The sequence below is a fragment of the Atractosteus spatula genome (assembly GCF_055471065.1).
Source record: "Atractosteus spatula isolate fAtrSpa1 chromosome 10 unlocalized genomic scaffold, fAtrSpa1.hap1 SUPER_10_unloc_1, whole genome shotgun sequence".
NCBI classification, from domain to species: domain Eukaryota; kingdom Metazoa; phylum Chordata; class Actinopteri; order Semionotiformes; family Lepisosteidae; genus Atractosteus; species Atractosteus spatula.
Genome location: NW_028296612.1, coordinates 3,748,512 through 3,768,081, shown reverse-complemented (window position 1 = coordinate 3,768,081; position 19,570 = coordinate 3,748,512). Strand labels below are relative to the sequence as shown.

At 49.4% G+C, this 19,570-nt stretch overlaps 2 protein-coding genes across 3 annotated transcripts; both read right to left on the bottom strand.

The window, feature by feature from the left end:
- Window positions 1-365: 365 nt before the first annotated feature.
- On the bottom strand, window positions 366-3,004 carry LOC148813485 (uncharacterized). Of its 2 annotated transcripts, XM_088908255.1 has the most exons (5): window positions 2,928-3,004; window positions 2,099-2,461; window positions 1,401-1,526; window positions 1,168-1,229; window positions 366-535 (listed from the first exon to the last, which is right to left on the bottom strand). In XM_088908255.1, exons 1-5 carry the CDS (start codon window positions 2,971-2,973, stop codon window positions 437-439), a joined length of 696 nt encoding a protein of 231 aa, XP_088764381.1. In that variant the 5' UTR covers window positions 2,974-3,004; the 3' UTR covers window positions 366-436. The 2 variants fall into 2 exon arrangements, with proteins under 2 accessions (XP_088764381.1, XP_088764380.1); XM_088908254.1 differs by having other exon boundaries at window positions 1,168-1,526.
- Window positions 3,005-13,110: 10,106 nt separating this feature from the next.
- On the bottom strand, window positions 13,111-17,070 carry LOC148813484 (uncharacterized). Its single transcript, XM_088908005.1, has 5 exons — window positions 17,031-17,070; window positions 15,593-15,955; window positions 14,359-14,487; window positions 13,633-13,694; window positions 13,111-13,239 (listed from the first exon to the last, which is right to left on the bottom strand). The coding sequence occupies exons 1-5, from the start codon at window positions 17,068-17,070 to the stop codon at window positions 13,111-13,113; spliced, it is 723 nt and encodes a 240-aa protein (XP_088764131.1).
- Between the last annotated feature and the right edge of the window lie 2,500 nt (window positions 17,071-19,570).

Genomic DNA, 19,570 nt, shown 5'->3' with positions numbered 1-19,570 from the left:
TCCGGCCTGATTCGCGCACAGCAGGACGAATCGCGGCTCTTTCATCGCAGACCCCCAGCCGAGGAGCCCCCCAGTGTCTCTGGTGTCGGCTGTGTCCACTGTGCGCGGTCACAGCAGCGTGGGGACTCTCTCCGCCCGCGCTCTCCCTCGGCCTGGTTTCCCGAGGGGGAGGAGAGGGCCGGGCTGGCGTTTCTGCGGAGAACAAGGTGGGCACACGCAGCTGGGCACGGCCTGTGTTTATTTCGGCTCACACGCGTGGCTCGTACATGCTGTCTCCAGTCGAAACAAACACAGGGCTGAGGCACACGGAGGACAGAGGGAGCTCTGTGCCTGCGGTCCGCGGAGCCAATCCCTGTGGCTTCGGGTCGGGTGGGATAATGGAGCACGAGGAGCGCTCTCTCTTCGTTTCCGGCCGGACTGCAGCCCCGAGGAGAGACTAGACGGGCCTCATCCTGCGGACGTCTCTGTTCCTGGGGGCGGCCGGGGGCACGGCCACGTCGACGTTTTCGTACTGCGTCTGATCGCCTGGCGCCGCCTGCGGGGGGGACGATACCACAGGGAAACCAGGAGTGAGAGGCCAGCTCAGCTCAGCCCCTCTGCAGCCTGTTCTGAGCTCCCCCTGCTGGTGTCATGTTCACACACCCTGGACAGGACAGCAGTCCATCACAGGACACACACACACACTCACACACCCTGGACAGGACAGCAGTCCATCACAGGACACACTCACACACCCTGGACAGGACACCAGTCCATCACAGGACACACACACACTCACACACCCTGGACAGGACACCAGTCCATCACAGGACACACACACACACACACACACACACCCTGGACAGGACACCAGTCCATCACAGGACACACACACACTCACACACCCTGGACAGGACACCAGTCCGTCACAGGACACACACACACACACACACACACACTCTAGAGCCAGTTTTCCTACCATGAGCCCTCCAGCCTGTCTCTGGACTGTGGGAGGAAACTGGAGCTCCTGGAGGACACCCACACTAACATGAAGGGAACATGCAGACTCCACACAGACAGCACCCCAGGACCATCATTGAACCCAGAACCCCAGCACGGCTGCCCTTTAGATTTTGCGATTCGTTATGCTGCTATCTTGTGATCTAGAAAGTGTAACGTCTGAATTACCAGAATGCTGGGCGGACGTCTTGCCCTCGATCTCTTCCGACAGGCGTCACACAGCTCCGGAGCTGTAGGGAGACGTTGCAGCAGGAGGTTAGGAAGATCAGGACACAGCAGCTGGCAGAACGAACACCAGCTCTCACAGGTAGGATCCCTGTTCCTGGTGCGAGAGGTCCAGTCAGGATTCACAGTGCACTGAGCTGGACACGGTCCTGTCCAGCAGTGCTGAGCGGCCGTACCGTCTCTCGTGAACAGGCAGTAGGCGCAGCAAGAGGACACCAGGGCGCTCAGAGGCAGAGCCGACAGCAGGACGAGCAGGCAGGACAGCTGGAGGTGAACGGGTGGGGAACGCTCCGGGCCTCCTCCTGCGACAGACAAGGAAACAGCCCTCAGGGTACCGGGACCATGTCTGGATCACCTCACCGAGCGCGGGGGAGAAGAGCCCCCAGACTGGGAACCTCTCTAATGAAACCCCATTGTGCCAGAGTATTGGCTTCAACCACAGGACTGGGCAGCTTGTTCCCCACCCTCACCCCCCTCTGTGTACAGTAGAGCCTCCTGTCCTGACTGGAGGAGCTCACCCAGCTGTGTCTGGAGAGAAGCCAGGGTATCGGCTTCAACCACAGGGCTGGGCAGCTTGTTCCCCACCCCCGCCCCCCTCTGTGTACAGAAGAGCCTCCAGTTTGCTGTTTTAAATGTCCTTCTATGTATCTCACGCTGACAGGAGCCCAAGACATCGTACGGTAAAGAAAAGGTGGGGTTGGTCGTTGAAATTAGGGGGGAAACTGTAAATCTACTGCATAAAGCCGACCTCAGCACAACGTACTGCTCTCCCGGAGGGCTGACGGCAGATTAACGATTGTATTCTTGCCCGCAAAACGGATCAGAGAGCTGAGGACAGAGCGATCCGCGTTGAGGGGCGGTGGCTGGGGCTCACCGAGGAAGACGAGCTGCGTCCCGTTTCCGAAGCTCAGCCGCCCGCCGACTCTCTCGGCGCAGTAGTACAGCGCCCGGTCGGACTCCGTCAGGTTGGCGAGCGTCAGGCTGACGGAGAGGGTCGAGGGTTCGAGGACGAGGGAGAGGCGAGACCGGTACCCCTCTTCCACCTCCTTGTTGACCTGGGAGCCGCTGACCTGACCGACGGCGGCGATGAGAGGCATCTCCAGGGGCCGCTGTATCATCCACAGCGTCTCCTTCAGGTGCCTGATGCCGCAGGGCAGGGTGACCGTGTCTCCGGCTCGGACCCGCAGCTCCACGACCGCGGCCGGTTCGGCCCCGAGCCCCCGCGTCATGCAGACATCTGAGACAGGAAACTCGCGTCAGTCCTTTTCAGACACCGGCAGGACGGGGCTGACGGGCTGATTTCAGATCCGGCCGGGTACACTGCTCGCTAACAGGACAGTTACAGAGGACCGAAGCTCATCGGTGCGGTTTATTTCAGACTGCTGGCCTTATGAAGTACCGGTTCGCGACTGGTACCCAGAACTAAGAGGGAAACACGTTTCACGCCCCGTTGCTGTTTCAGGAGCGAGGATGCCCCGCTTATCAAGAAGAGAACAGAAATAAAACACGATTTTGCTCATCAGAGTCGCTTCCGCCGCACAGCGAATCCAAAACAGCGCCCTCGGCCCCAGCGCGGCCCGCCAAGCGGCCTGAGCGCCGCACGTACGGGGCGTTTTGGCGCTCAACCTCGCTCCGGTCCGGTCCGGTCCGGCCGTGCATGAACCCCGAAGAGGCGCAGTTGACGGAGACGCTCGCCTACTCACGGGTGAGGAAGACCAGCGCGACTCTCGCCGCCGCCGGCGCGTCCATCTCCTCCCGGTCCAGGGGCAGTTAGTCCAGGGCGGTGGCTGGGCTTCAGACCACCAGAGACGACGACGTCTCGTTTCCTCCGGCTGGCCGTCCCCCTCCCCCCCAATAAAAGGGCGTTTTTTTCCACCGTTGGCGGGTCGCGCAGTTGAGTCCGGACGCCGGCCTTCGACGGGACAGAGCAACCAGGGAGCTGCGCCGTCAGGACCCCCGAACTGCTCCGACGCCCTTTGGTGGTGATGGGGTGGTGGGGGTCGTGCATTCGCAGAAAAGCTCAGTAAAACCAGATCCCAGCGGCTCAAACGGGGCTGGGGTACGCAGCGTGCGGGAGCTCTTGGGGTGAATCTTCACACAAGTCAGACCTGATCTCCCCCCCCCACCGGAACTTCAGCGAGCTGAGTTCAAAACCACAGCAAGGACTTCACACAGGTGGAGCGGGGGCGGGCTGCTGGCCTGTCTCTCTGGTCACAGGAAGTCCACAACTGTGTCTTTGTGCATCACACACACACACATAGATACATCCTTACACAGGCTGGGGACATCACACACACACAGATACATCCTTACACAGGCTGGGGACATCACACACACACAGATACATCCTTACACAGGCTGGGGACATCACACACACACACACACACCCTGGACAGGACACCAGTCCATCACAGGACACACACTCACACCCTGGACAGGACACCAGTCCATCACAGGACACAAACACACACCCTGAACAGGACACCAGTCCATCACAGGACACACACACACACACCGCGATGCATGACAAGGACCTGGCGCGTTTCTGTGACTGTGGGTGAATTTGTGAGATCTGATTGGGATAAGGACATGTTTGTATCATTAATCTGTTCATTGTTGTGGCTAAATATTTTATCCACACACGTGAATGGTCTATCACTGCTCCCTCTATGAAAGTTGAATTCCTTTTTTATTTACATTCTGTTAGAAACGTACAGAATCAAAAGGCGAGACATACAATGGAAATATAAAAATACAGAGACGCTCTTTTTCTTTATAAGATCACCTTGAGGAAACGTGTTTGAAGCGTTCAGGCTCAGCCGGCACAGGAAAGACCGTGTCGTTTCCGCTCTCGGACACGCGTGGGGCGGAACGCGAGCGAACCAGTGTCGAGACCTCGTGTGTGTGTATGTGTGTGACTTTTAAAAGCTGAGCGTGTCGCGGTCCACAACTTGACGCCTGTGAGAGATCACCTGTTTCACATCAGCAACGAGGTACAGTAGGAGATCCGTGCAGATCGCGCGGTTACTGCAGTTACTGCACACAATAATCCAGATTCCGTCTGCTCCGTCTGTTTTGTAACTGGAAAAGATTCCCGATTCCTGACAAAAGTCACTAAACTGCGATTTGCGTACAGGGGATCACATCAGAGAGATCACAGACGAGAGAGCGCATGCACTCCCCACTCACCCCGGTCATGACTTGTGTGTCCCCCTCTCCCTCCCATCACACCATGATCTCTCCTCACTTCTTCCTAATCCGACACCACTACATACACAACACCTGAATATAAGCCGAAACTGGACTAGTTGTGCTATTTATTAATCACTGTACTCTTTTTGCACTGTTTCCCGAATTACATTTGCACTGTTTCTGTCCTGTTTGTACACTTTTCTCTGCTGGCGTATTTGCACAGTTTGGATTACACTGTTATGTCATTACACTGTTTTTGTTATTGTGTTCCTGTCTGTTGTCACTTTTCACTATACTCTGCACCTGTGTAAGTATAACGACAAATAACGTGCCTTCCCTTTAAATGTATTGGGCCAGCAATAGTTGCTTTTGGTTTACACTCAAGGAGTTCTGGTGGTGACCATGAGATCGATGTGAATAACAACCCCAACATAATACGTTTTTGCTCAGTGGCCTGCAAATGTATTTGGTCAGATCAGCCCCAATTGACTCAGTGTGGTCTTGTTTCTCACATTAGATCCTAGGGACATCGCGAGAGCACAACCTACATTCCCTAGAATGTCGGACTACATTCCCCAGAATCCTCTGGGGGGGCTCCCTGCGTCACCTGACCAGCTGCTCGAAGCTCATTGGTCAGCTGCCTGTTCCGGAAGAGGACGCCTGCAGACTCAGTGTTGACAAGCGGCGCAGCTTGATATCTTGATATCACTGCACACGTTTTCCGTCTAAGAAGTGGGGGAGGTTTTAGTTAATTGTAGTGGGTTTTTTTTTTCCTTAAAAAAAATCTTGAGCTTGCTTCCCCGTCTTGCGCAGCGGTTGAAGAAAAGGTAAAAGCGATTGTCTCTCCGGTACCGCGGTGAAGTTAGCTCATTTTGCCGACGTGCAGACGCCTCCATTCAAACCAAGCGGGCGGTACCGCATTACTGTGCGGTGCAACGCAAGTCGCCGATTATTCTCGTCTCGTACCGCATTCCCGCTCGTCACCGCAAGTCGAATGATAGTACCCGCTAATGAAGCTCAACCTCTCCTGTTTGAGCTGTCGCCATCCAAGTCTTTACCGAAGATCCCGTGTTCCTGATGGTATTCATGATGAATGACCTTGGACAAGCTGTAAACTCAAAGTATTGCCCCGGTCCACACTCTTTTTTTCCATTGGTCGTCTTTGTGAAAGTAACACCACAGCATTTCGTTGATCCAGTCACGCGTCTGTTCCCGATCGCGCAAAGCCCAGTAATTTCTGAGACTTTTCTCCGATTCACCGTGCCTTTCACGTGCTCATAAAAGAGCTTGATTTAGGAACATAAACATATTACCGTCTGCAAACTGTACTGTATACAGTATGAATATGTATATTTAATGTCTTTACTGTGCCCGTTTAAGTATTGAATTTTTATATGGAATTTTACCACTGAAGGGAAATCTTAGTAGCCGAGCATAAAAAGAATAGGAGCATAACGCGTGTGAAGGCCAGAAACGATATTAATGTTAGAACATAAACATACAGTATTACAGTATGTAAACTGTACGTGGCTGGTCTCGGTACTTTAAAGAACAAAATACACACCAGTATTCCATTTCTCCCTAAACATTTTAAGCATCGAAGTCTTTAACTAACATGTGAAATAACGTGTGTATAAAAAGTGGTAGTTTTAAGCTTTTCGGCGAATACGCTCGATACCGGAGCAAACAAGCATACTTTTAGAATTGGATTCATAGGGAATATAATATGGAATCGCGTATCTAAAGAAATTAATAACGATATCATGATATTCATGTACTACAACACAATAGTGCACGCTGTACAGTGTCTCTTGTGTCTGTGAGGGGGTGTCTAGTGTGTTGCTAGTGTGTTAATGCACTGTGCCATTTTGTAAGGGAAAAAATGCACAGGTTACATTTGCTGTTGGCGAGTGCATCGGGGAATGAGAACGTACTACTGGAGAATATGGGAAACCGGGTTCTAACTGGTTTTAGGCAGCCGTAAGAAAACTCTTCTAGCTGGGGAGGAGAAAACTGAATTTTTTTAGTTTGTTTTTGTCAGCACCTGAGATGTTTAACAAGAAGTATTATTCCGTATTTATTTAATGAAACATTTGGTAAATGTTTAAAATAGCATGTCTTTGAAATGAAGTGTGAAGGTATTTAAGAACAGTCATAGATAGCTACAGCAGTTACCTTTTAATTATTTATTAATGTCTTCATTGAACAGTAGGTCTGTTCTTCCACGAAACAGTCATGTCATGATTTTAATGTTTGCGATTTTGTTCATCTCTACTTACAAACGAGGAGCCATTTAGTCCAAATAATTCTGACTTATTTGGTAGAGGGTAGTGAATTGATCTGAGGGTCTTCTCCAGCTCTGGAGAGAAGCTGGTAGCTTGTTCCACACTCCCACCACCCTCTGTGTAAAGACGTTCCTCCTCTTCTCCGTATTAACGACGCTTCCCTGGAGTGACACTTTCGGAGGAGGTGGGAGGGGGGGCACATTCATTTTAACTCCCCTTTGGAATTGAATGAGACGGTTTTGTTTGAGGTAGGGTTGGATAGTACTGATGGACACTGCCTGAGTCTCAGAATTAGCACAGAAAGGAACGTGTTACTTGAAGAAATTTCCTGTTGGCATTCAGTATTTCAGTTATGCACTTAAACGGTTTTTATGTGTGAATGTATAATCAGTGTCCTTATTGTTTTGTCTTTTAACAGTCCGGACATTCTAAGGAATAATTATTTTATGGTCTAGCATTTAAGATTCTTGTGCCACAAACTTTTTTCCTACCTCATTTACTTGCTGAGTGTAGGCATTTTTGTACGATAGCACTTTGCGTTGAGTCGTAGTTTCTCTTGTTGCTGATTCTTTTTGCAGTCATTGGATTTTCTAATAGTTGATACTGGAATGTTTCGTTTCTAAAGGAACAAGTACATTTTAATCCCACGGTGAGAATAAGGAAAAACAGTTTCCGCCGTTAAGCTATAAAGACTCTGAAAATGGCCAACATTTCTCTTTGGAGGAATCGCTGCAGGGTACAAAGATACATTTACACTTGTCAAAAGTCATTTTCTGAGCTGTGGCGGTACATTTGCACTAAAGAAACACAATAAAACGTGAATTGTTAGATCGTCCTCTGAGTCTGCTGTTCTTGTCTGCTGAGCTGAACTCGCTTCAGCTCGCCTCCTGGGCGGAGCGGGTTCTGGGGATCATCACTGGGAAACTGGGGTGTCACAAAGCAACAGAAAGTGGCCGTTCCGTGATCCAGGTGGGAGCTGGATTTCCGAATATTTCAGCTCTTCTCCGCTTTCCTGTAATTGAAGAAAAAAAATGGAAGGACCCTTTATTCCTCTGGTTGTGAGATGTGTTCCTTTAAATAAAAAAGCCAGAGCCCTCATATTGAGGTGTTGAATGAAAACTGCAGAAGAGGCTTCAGGACGGGGAACCATCCTGCAGGGGACCAGTAGCTCATGTGCGACGCCTGTGCACTGACTTGGATTCAAGAACCACAGGGAAGACCTATTCGGCGGTTCGGGTGTAGCAGTACACTAAGAATCCAGCAGGTGGCGCTGTTGTTCTGTTTTTAATATCACTATGTCGTAGGAGGGGACTTGCGACGGCGATATAATAATAATAATGTCTTACACTTCTATAGCGCTTTTCTGGACACTCCACTTAAAGCGCTTTACAGTAATGGGGATCCCCTCCACCCCCACCCCACCTGGATGATGCTCCACTCCTCTCCCCCCACACAGCAGCTCTCAGTGGGGAGGAGAGCAGAGGGATAATAATAATAATGTCTTACACTTATATAGCGCTTTTCTGGACACTCTTTACAGGTAGCTTTACATGGGGATCCCCACCACCACCACCAGTGTGCAGCCCCACCTGGATGATGGAGCTGGGATCCAGTGGATGGAGATCCACTGGGATGGAGCCAGTTCAGAGAGGGGGGTGATTAGGAGGCCATGATGGGTCAAGACCAGGGGGGGAATTAGGCCAGGACACTGGGGTAACACCCCTACTCTTCTCCAGAGACACCCCGGGATTGTTAATGAGCACAGAGAGTCAGGACCTCGGTTTGACGTCTCATCCAAAGGACGGCGCCTGTTTACAGTCCAGTGTCCCCGTCACTATACTGGGGCATCAGGACCCACACAGACCGCAGGGTGAGAGCGCCCCCTGCTGGCCCCACTCACCCCTCTCCCAGCAGCAGCCTCAGCTCTCCTCCCAGGAGTCTCCCCTCCAGGTACTGGCCAGGCTCACACTGCTGGGCTCCAGTGGGGCTGCCAGTGTCAGCTGCAGGGTGATGTGGCCGCTGGCCAACTGGTTGATTCATCAGTCGGGCCCCCCCGCACGCTGAAAGGAGGTGAATCTCGTGAGCTCTTGTTGGCACGCAGAAAGGCTGCACGACGCTTGTGAGTTCAGGCGCTCCAGACAGCTTGGAGATTCTCCTTCCGTTCTCGGTTTCTTCAGTGTGGTGAAGCGGCGCTACCACGTCCGGCCAGCAGGGGGAGGCAGCGGCCACCGGCTCTGGGCCTGAATCTCGTCAGGCCGACCCGGTCCGGATGAACCGCTGTGTGTGTGTGGTGTTAGTCCTAACAGGCAGGTGAACAACGTAGATGTTTACTGAAATGGGTATCAGCAAAGGTGATCAAAATAATTCTGCAGCTCCTCTCCACCTCACAAGGGTCAATCTGGAGAAGAATCTTTAAAACTGGGCCTGGGAGGCGTTTCTTTACACAGTGAAATACTACGTGCAGTTATGGTCCCCCCGTTATAAAGAAAATGTTGCACAGATCTATATTTTTCATCTCCCCTTTTTATCCATATATATAATGCATATCCTTCTGCGTAGAAAAGATATCGCTGCTCTGGTATCAGTCCAGGCAAGAACAACCCGATGCTTCCCTTAAGCTCCAGAAAACACACTGACGGGCTGAAGAAACTGAATCTCTGGTAGAATGAATAGAGAAACAGGAGCCAGAGGAGATAAGGGAAATCTACATTGAAGGGCATTTAGAACTGGGAACAGGAGGCTCTTCTGTACACAGAGGGGGGTGAGGGTGGGGAACAAGCTGCCCAGCCCTGTGGTTGAAGCCGATACCCTGGCTTCTCTCCAGACACAGCTGGGTGAGCTCCTCCAGTCAGGACAGGAGGCTCTTCTGTACACAGAGGGGGGTGGGGGTGTGGAACAAGCTGCCCAGCCCTGTGGTTGAAGCCGATACCCTTATTTCTTTTAAGAATGAGAATCTTCAAACTGTGATTTTCTCATCTCCGGCTGACACTTGGATGGATTAACTACTAACTACCCATCAGGCCAGCTGTGCCCTGTATTCAGTTCAATTCGAGGTGCTTTATTGGCATGACTGATGAGTACAACCAGTGTTGCCAAAGCAAAACAAATACAATTCACATAAAACAAAAATCTACAGACATTTACAATAAAGACACAATCATAAAATATTTACATATAGATTTATGGAGCATTATTGAGAGACAGATTCACTGTTCCTCAGGCTGGGACAGGAGATCACACACTGTATTATTATTATTGAGAGACAGGCTCACTGTCTGTTCCTCAGGCTGGGACAGGAGATCACACACTGTATTATTATTATTGAGAGACAGGCTCACTGTCTGTTCCTCAGGCTGGGACAGGAGATCACACACTGTATTATTATTATTGAGAGACAGGCTCACTGTTCCTCAGGCTGGGACAGGAGATCACACACTGTATTATTATTATTGAGAGACGGACTCACTGTCTGTTCCTCAGGCTGGGACAGGAGATCACACACTGTATTATTATTATTGAGAGACAGGCTCACTGTCTGTTCCTCAGGCTGGGACAGGAGATCACACACTGTATTATTATTATTGAGAGACAGGCTCACTGTCTGTTCCTCAGGCTGGGACAGGAGATCACACACTGTATTATTATTATTGAGAGACAGGCTCACTGTCTGTTCCTCAGGCTGGGACAGGAGATCACACACTGTATTATTATTATTGAGAGACAGGCTCACTGTCTGTTCCTCAGGCTGGGACAGGAGATCACACACTGTATTATTATTATTGAGAGACAGGCTCACTGTCTGTTCCTCAGGCTGGGACAGGAGATCACACACTGTATTATTATTATCGAGAGACGGGCTCACTGTCTGTTCCTCAGGCTGGGACAGGAGATCACACACTGTATTATTATTATTGAGAGACAGGCTCACTGTCTGTTCCTCAGGCTGGGACAGGAGATCACACACTGTATTATTATTATTGAGAGACAGGCTCACTGTCTGTTCCTCAGGCTGGGACAGGAGATCACACACTGTATTATTATTATTATTGAGAGACAGGCTCACTGTCTGTTCCTCAGGCTGGGACAGGAGATCACACACTGTATTATTTTTATTGAGAGACAGGCTCACTCTCTGTTCCTCAGGCTGGGACAGGAGATCACACACTGTATTATTATTATTGAGAGACAGGCTCACTGTCTGTTCCTCAGGCTGGGACAGGAGATCACACACTGGGCTGCCAGTTCAGCTGAGTTCCCTCCTCCCTCTCCCAGTAGGATTGGGACCCGTTGGGATTCTGGCAGGTGTGGGAACTCTGGGATTAGATTTCTGAATTTCGGGAAGAATGTTTCTCTAATCCCAGAGTATCTGTCACAGTGCAGTAGGAAGTGCACCTCTGTCTCTATTTCTCCCCGCTGGCAGTGGGAGCACAGCCTGTCCTCTCTGGACAGCCTGGTCTGCCTGTGTCCAGTGTGTGTGTGTCCAGGCTGTGGTCACTGAGCCTATCCTTTCTGGACAGCCAGGTCTGCCTGTGTCCAGTGTCTCTGTCCAGGCTGTGGTCACTGAGCCTGTACTTCGTCAGGGTCTGTTTCTCTTTGCTGTTATTTAGCTTGGTTAGATATTTGGCTTGTGTGTATTGTCTGTTTAGGGTTCTGTAGCATTCCAGTTTATGTTGTGTTTGTGTGTGTGTGTCCCAGTGTGTGAGATATTGCTTCTTGATCTGTGCTGTGATGTGGTTGGGTCTGAGTTGTGGTGCTCTAGCAGTGCTGTCCTGAGGCTGGTTGTGTGTTGTGTGTATTGTGCTGTGATGTGGTTGAGTCTGAGTTGTGGTGCTCTAGCAGTGCTGTCCTGAGGCTGGTTGTGTGTTGTGTGTATTGTGCTGTGATGTGGTTGAATCTGGGTTGTGGTGCTCTAGCAGTGCTGTCCTGAGGCTGGTTGTGTGTTGTGTGTATTGTGCTGTGATGTGGTTGGGTCTGAGTTGTGGTGCTCTAGCAGTGCTGTCCTGAGGCTGGTTGTGTGTTGTGTGTATTGTGCTGTGATGTGGTTGAGTCTGGGTTGTGGTGCTCTAGCAGTGCTGTCCTGAGGCTGGTTAGGGTTGGTGTTGCTCAGGTCAGTGAGCCTCAGGACCAGCTGGCTCAGGGGGCTCTGTTTTGGGCTCAGCTCTTGGCTCAGCAGGACTTTGTGGTGATAGGAGTTAGTCGCTGTTTTGTAGGTGTAGCCAATACTTTAATACTCTCTTCTGTATGTGCCCTATAGCTGCCTCTCGTTTGTGACCGGTCTTGTGTCCTCTGTCCAGGAAGGCACTACTTGTCTAACAGGTGCAGCTCTCCTGCGCAGACTCAAAAGCGTCCGATGTCTGAGAAACAGTCTGAGGGTCTTGGAAACAGATACAGAGGCCTGTGTGGTATCCATTTTTACACACTTGTCTATCTCATCCTCACATGTTTTTTTGGGGGGGCTTTTCTGACCTGAATTCTGCCTGATGATTCATTTCAGGGAGGCTGAAGAGTAAACCAGCACACAGGCCAGCAGAGACACAGCAACAGAAACAAGACAGGAAACTCTCAGTGCGAACCTGTTGTCAAGTTCTCCACCTTCCTCCCCAGCCCCCTCTCCTCCCGAGCCCAGTGTGACTATCACAGGCCTGAGAGAGTAAATATAGAGAGTGGTTGAGCTCATGGAAACATCTGCGGTCATCGTGCTGAACACCGCTCTGAAGCTCTTGTGCGAGGGTGAGATCAGGCTGCGGTCAGTTCTGCTGGCTGGTGCACACAGGCTGCACTGAGCCCTTGATGTGCTCACTGGGGCACAGTTCAGGGCCTGTTAGCTTGGATCAGCAAAGGCATCGCACAGGAAACTTCGAGAACTTTAATCTTGTTTGGCTGCTTTCTTGCTCACTGCTTATCTTACTTGGTCTTCTGTATGGTGTAGGTTGTTTTTTTTAACAAACAGCCATATCACCCTGCAGCTCCCAGCTCCTTTCACCTCCTTTCAGCGTGCGAGGCGGCCCGACTGATGAATCAACCAGTTGGCCAGCAGCCATATCCCCCTGCAGCTCCCCACTGGCAGCCCCACTGGAGCCCAGCAGGTGTGAGCCTGGCCAGTACCTGGAGGGGAGACTCCTGGGGAAACACTGAGGCTGCTGCTGGGAGAGGCACCAATTCATCAAATCAATGGAGCAAAACAACCAGACATACAGAAAAATGATCAAACTAACAGAAATCACAGTTTCACAGGGTTCTTGTGTAAGAGGACAGTTCAATCCAGTTTAATTAGTTCTCCACTGGACGTCTTGATAAAAAAACTTTTTTATGGGTTGTTACACATTTATCAATTTTGATTCCCAGTAGTCAACCTGATTATGTTTTTCAGTCTGCTAAGTTCTCTTTGTGTATTTTGTGTACTTTACTGTCACACACGTCTCCCATGCTTGATCTCAGCATATGTAGTGGGCTGTGTGTTGTGGCCACCTCTCTTCTTGTGCTTCGTGTTTTGCCTGCTGATCTCTATAGTGGCGTACTGCAGTCCTGCCTCCTCTTCCTGTAAAGACACAGACACACAGCACATCTGCTGGTGAGGACGAGTCTGAACACACACACACACACACACACACACACACACACACACACACACACACACAGACAGAGCTAATTTCCTCTGTGACCCTCCTGACACACGCTGATAAGACTGGCCAAATTGTTTCAGTCAAAATCAAAACTGCGGAAAAACACTTAGCGGCCCATAAAAATTGCCATATCTTCACAAATACAATAATTACTAATAACAGCTGGATCACACACATTCACTCATGGTCTTTAAGTTGTGTCTGTTGAAACGAGATATGATCTGAGAATGTGTTATATCACAGACAGAGGCAGACACTCCAGGTGATGAGACACAGTGTCCTGTCTGAAATAAAAATCTGATCGGTACCTGACTGTCCTGTCTCTTGCTGTGTCCTCCAGTCTGGGGGCGACTCTCAGAGCTTCTACTGCCTGGTTTCAAAGAGGAAACACAGTTATACTCCACTGTGACCCCCAGAAATGAAAATGACTGTACTACGTTTATCACAACACATTACTTAGTACCCTGAGAACCTACTGTACGGAGAACCAGAGTTAAAAAAATGATGTCTTCCCACACAAAAGGTGACCAGAAAAAAAGGAAATAAATATTTTGCCCTACCCTACGGCACCGTAAAAGACGTGTTTCTTTATCTTAGACAGGGAGACGAGGTGTATAAACACAGCTGTAGGATGTTCAGTAAGTACCGCTGTTCTGACACAACTACTAAAAGCATTGTTATGCAAGAGAAGTCAGAAATAAGACATTCCGGTTCAGGACATGAAAATCTCAGCCCCCTTAAAGTCAGAATTAAACCGATTCTTTTGTTTTTCAGTCCTTTTCTCCTGTTTTTCTTATTGAGTTAAACGGACTGACCAGCTGCTCACAGCCATACAAGACTAGGGAGCCCAACTGAATTATACATCATCAATATCGCTGAAACAGCAGCACAATGCAAGATGTCAGAGTCTCTCGGTTCTTTAGCCTTCCCACGTTTACATGTTTGAATGTCTCGCGAACATACAGCAGTTTTTCCGCAGACTGTATTTCTGTTTTCACTCATAAAGAAAAACACAGCTGTGTGGACAGTCTTACCTCTTCTAAGGGAAACGCAGGAGAAAACGCAGACGGAGGACACGAGGGCACAGACCACACTCACAGAGGGCAGAAGAGTCCAGCACGTCAGGCAGGGACTGGGACTGGCCACTGTCCGGTCTGGTTCCTCTACAAGACCACAGATAGAGCAGGTGAGAGGCTAATTCACAACATCTTCACTGTTGCTGACAGCCTTTCTGAAGTAACAGCTCAGACATGAAGAATCAGGGACTGGGACTGACCACTGTCCGGTCTGACTCCTCTACAAGACCACAGATAGAGCAGGTGAGAGGCTAATTCACAACATCTTCACTGCTGCTGACAGCCTTTCTGAAGTAACAGCTCAGACATGAAGAATCAGGGACTGGGACTGACCACTGTCCGGTCTGACTCCTCTACAAGACCACAGATAGAGCAGGTGAGAGGCTAATTCACAACATCTTCACTGCTGCTGACAGCCTTTCTGAAGTAACAGCTCAGACATGAAGAATCAGGGACTGGGACTGACCACTGTCCGGTCAGGTTCTTCCAAGGAGGAGTTTTCTGCCACTGGTACTGCTGCTGAACCTGCAGGCGGACACAATGTCCGCATCAGTGACAGGACAGTGAGGCTCCAGGCTGCTGGCCTGAGAGCAGGGTGACCTCTGCTCACACCTCCTCGACCTCACAGCCGACTGGCCTGGGCCGGACAGGGGCGGCGATGGACTGGTCAGCAGGGGCATCAGGTCCTCTCCAGCCTGTGCCACGCAGACGGGAGGGCCGGAGTGTGGAGGAGGAGGGGGTGCGGTTCTTTTTTCCATCAGCATCGTTTCAGTGAGGTCAAAAAGCTGGGGTTCATCAATCGTGAAGCCTTTTAAAAAAATAATCCTTGTTTTCATCTGTGATATAAAACTCAGTATCGTTGAAAATCGAACTTTGTGCTGCATCCTGTGGGGGACGAAATGACTCTCACAGACATTTTGGAAGTGTTTACCGTACAGCGTTGTAATAAAGCACAGTAAAATCGGGTAACGACCAAGCACTTAGCAGGTGTGGAAAAGGAAAGCAGCCGGTGTCGGGTATAAACATGGCAACACCGGAACAGGTACCGAACAAGACTGCAGTGTTGAACAGTGAAGGAGAGGGACCCCAGGGTGTCTGTGCTGTGTAGGGGAGCGGGTGCACAGACTGGAACTGCTCGCGTGTTAGTGTGCGTGAGGGGTTATCGGGGTGTCGGGCGGTGGCTGGGGCTCACCGGGGAAGACGAGCTCCGTCCCGTTTCCGAAGCTCAGCCGCCCGCCGACTCTCTCGGCGCAGTAGTACAGCGCCCGGTCGGACTCCGTCAGGTTGGCGAGCGTCAGGCTGACGGAGAGGGTCGAGGGTTCGAGGACGAGGGAGAGGCGAGACTCGTACGCTCCTTCAATCTCCTCGCTGACCTGGGAGCCGCTGACCTGACCGACGGCGGCGATGAGCGGCACCTCCAGGGGCCGCTGTATCATCCACAGCGTCTCCTTCAGGTGCCTGATGCCGCAGGGCAGGGTGACCGTGTCTCCGGCTCGGACCCGCAGCTCCACGACCCCGGCAGAGCCAGCGAACAGTCCCCCCGCCAGGAAGACACCTGAGACACGAAACTCACGTCAGTCCTTTCAGACACCCGGCGGGACGCAAGATCTTTCCTTGCACCCTGAACAGGGCCGACGGATTTATGAATTCTGATACTCTGCCCATCATAAAAAAAAGGATTTTAAATAGAGGTTGAAATTACATGTTATTATATAACTATATAGCTGTAGAAATCGCCGCGAGGAAGCTGACGAGACCCTAGTTGTCCTGCGACACAATTCTCTGTGTTAAACCACATCGAGTGATAAATAACAAGACCTTGAGCGCTGCAGTCCATGGACTAGATTAATATTCCGGAGAAAATTGATTCTTTGATCCCAGACACGCTCATTCAACACACTGTATCTTGAGGCGATTCCCAAGCCATTCGAAGTCACCTGTATATAATAAGAGCTGTGCTCATATATGACAGACATACAAAACGTGGTGGTGATAACGTCCCACTTTGTCAATATTTTCATTCAGATTCTTGATCGCGGCTGGGCTATTTTTAATTTGTGTGAACATACTTAACAACAAAATAAAGATATCAATTTGTTTTCTAGGTAGTTATGTGAGGCTGAATGGTCATTTGTTTTTCGATCATCGAAACATCGAAACGTCGGGTTTCCGGACTTTTCTTCGCGGTTGTAGGCGCTGGATAGCGCGTCTCCTGCCTCCAGAGGAGATCCCACCGCCACTTCCAAAGCTCAGGTGTGTGTCTCGGCTCTGTCCGGGCTCTGTTAACACTTGTAACCTTCCTAAAGACTCGTGGCGACCAGTTGCTGGTTTGTTCAATATCACTTTTTCCTTCCCTCATTACAACCCTCAGCTATGTTCCACAGTGTATACAGCCTGTATATATTGTACACACCTTTGTATGTATAGGTAATATATATTCTATATTACCTTTATATACACCCCTTCAGAAGAGAAAACACAGCAACAACGCAAACGTTCATTCCGCCCAACATAATACATGGTGGTCATCTATAAAACACTTCTGCACGTACAGTCTGCTTGTCTAATCCACCGCTCCATTGTGGGAGGCGTATAAAAGCAACAAAATCTATACAAATATATCTACTCACAGAGGAAGAGCGGGTTGTATGTCGTCCGCACGGTGTCCATTCCGTCTGGTGGAAGAGGAAGAGCTGGTCTCTGAACCTACGCCTCACTGTACAGACCGCGCTCTCATTGGGCCCAGATAGTCGTTTCCAATGACGTGTAAACCGATGTACTGAAATGTTCCTACCCTGAGACCCGAACTGCTTCGCAACAATCCTTAGGTCTTTTTTAATTACAGGGTTACAGGAGTGCAAAGGTGAAAAAGTTCGTTTAAAGGTTTTTAAGCAGTTGTAAGCTGGTCAACACATTTGTCTTCTCACGAAATGGTTACTGCAAACGCCCTTGCGGAGGTGTCTAAATCTACTCCGAGCCAAGCTCAAACAAAGTTCGGAGTGTCGAGAATTTGGCCGCCAGAATCCTGTCCAGGTCTGGTGCAAGTGATGACATTACTCCTGTCCTGGAGTCCCTGCACTGGCTTCCTGGCAAGTTTCGCGTCGACTTCAAGTGCTCACCGATAAGGCTCTGTCTGGCTCGGCACCTCAGTCCCTGTCTGAGTTACTATCATCCTGCTCACAGCCTTCACTCCTCTGACTCTGGGCTCCTGTCTGTCCCCCAAGCCCGTCTACACTCTGGGGGTACAGTGTCTTCTCCTGCTGCACCCCAGAGCTCCGGAACTCTCTCCTCCAGGAATAGAGAGTCCCCTGGTCTAAACCCCTTCACATCCAGACTCAAAACCTGCTTTAGAAAGGCTTTTATTTAATTCGCTGCTTATCGCTTCTTCTATGACGTTATAAACACTTCTGTTTCTTTGTTACTATTTTTGTCATTGTTTCAACTATTTTTTCCCCCAAAAAGCGCTTTGAGATATTTGCTTTTAAAGGCGCTATATAAAATTACGTTTATTACATGGGTTTTATATTTTCGTTATCGAGTGCGGTGTTCACGCACATGTTTTTCAGACGCCAGTGCGGGAGATGAAGAAACCAGAGAGAGAACAGAACAGGGAATAATCGAGGAAGAGCTGAGGATGGGAGGAGAAGCAGACGGAACAGTCGATGACTTCAGTTTTCTCCCCGGCCCTGTCGAAACATCAGGACTGGTTCCAACGCCAGAGCGGTGATTCCCGGAGCTGACAGTAGATGTCGCTGGTTGCAGCGCAACCTTTAGTTCTTCTTTATTAAGAGACTTCAATCAAGTAAAAGTGTATGAATTAAATAAGCCACGATACTTTGAATTTCTGCAGATCCCACAAAGATCGCCTCCGCAAGAGCTAGAATCTAATGAGAATTTGTAATATTCTAGCAGGAGACTGGTGCTGCTTTTTAAATCCCCCTTTTCATTAGCAACAGTGTCAGATCGCCCTCTGCTGTTCGCTGGACTCAGTGCTCTTAGAGAAGAGCAGATATTTGTGGATTTTCCCTGCTCTGTGACACATGCTCATTCCGAGTCGATCAAGTTCGACAGTCTCATTGCAAGCAAACACTTTCAGGAAGAGTTCGCTCGCTTGTACTTTTTACAACAGCAGCAGGTTTAACAGCAGCAGAACTTTTATCACCTAAAACAGCTGGCCAAGATGTTGCATGTTACTCCATAGTCTCCAGGTAGGAAAACACAACCTTTAGAATAGATTATTCCTTTCAGTATATATAACATGTTACACAAACATAACGTGTAAACATGTAGTGAACACAGCAGACTGAAACAACCAGCAAAATACGAACATACTGAGAGTTCAGATCCACACACAGCACTAATACGAGGGCTGAGGGCTCAAATATCGACGACACTGATGTCTGTATGAATTACATTCGTCACAAAGTCTCTCGAGGGAAGATTGTCCCTTTGTCCTCTGAGGCTGTATAACCTGAATTAGTACCAATCTCGTATGTAGACTGCTAAAATTGACTCTCAATCTAGTTTTGATCTGAAGTTGATCAACTCAATCCATCACGAGTACAAACTCAATAAAAATGCAAAAACAAAATCTTCGATATGCCTGAGTATTCAGTAGTCTTTAGAAGCACCTTTGGCAGCAGGATCAGACTCGCTCATGCTGATGGGTATGTGTCTTTAAACTGTATTGTGGGAACAAGGGTGAGATTTAAAACCACAAAGAAATATCTGTTGGTCTATACTCAATACTGAATCACTGACCTTATTATTTTTATTGCAAAACATGATCATCAGATGATTGAGCTGTTTATTAAACCCATTAACTCCCTCAACCAGATCTCGGCATCAGGGGACTGACAAAACCATAAAGCAGGTTACCAGAGTAGATATGATATACTGACCCATCTGGCATCTGGGTAAGTTACACAAGAATCCTAGAGTAACTTTTTTAGAAGTTCATGAACGCACAGCCACAAACACAGGAAAGGTTTTCTGAAAACTTTATTCAGAGATGGAAAGCATTGTGAAATACAAAGCGCCTTCATTCAAAAATCTAAAGAAAGAACAGATCATGAATCAAACCTCTAGATTTACTGATACTGGTCTAAGAGGGTGAGGAGAATCACCGACTCTCCCTGACAGCCTTCCTCACCTGCACTACAACACCTCC

What these genes read in the sequence shown, in the direction of transcription:
- LOC148813485 (XM_088908254.1), bottom strand. Translation starts at nt 2,973, where the DNA reads ATGGACGCGCCGGCGGCGGCGAGAGTCGCGCTGGTCTTCCTCACCC. An exon ending in CGCGCTGGTCTTCCTCACCC is followed by an intron (nt 2,462 to 2,927) that starts GTGAGTAGGCGA and finishes TTCCTGTCTCAG; the next exon opens with ATGTCTGCATGACGCGGGGG. An exon ending in GACGCAGCTCGTCTTCCTCG is followed by an intron (nt 1,527 to 2,098) that starts GTGAGCCCCAGC and finishes TGTCTGTCGCAG; the next exon opens with GAGGAGGCCCGGAGCGTTCC.
- LOC148813484 (XM_088908005.1), bottom strand. Translation starts at nt 17,070, where the DNA reads ATGGACACCGTGCGGACGACATACAACCCGCTCTTCCTCT. An exon ending in GACGGAGCTCGTCTTCCCCG is followed by an intron (nt 14,488 to 15,592) that starts GTGAGCCCCAGC and finishes GTGGTCTTGTAG; the next exon opens with AGGAACCAGACCGGACAGTG. An exon ending in GCAAGAGACAGGACAGTCAG is followed by an intron (nt 13,240 to 13,632) that starts GTACCGATCAGA and finishes GTGTCTTTACAG; the next exon opens with GAAGAGGAGGCAGGACTGCA.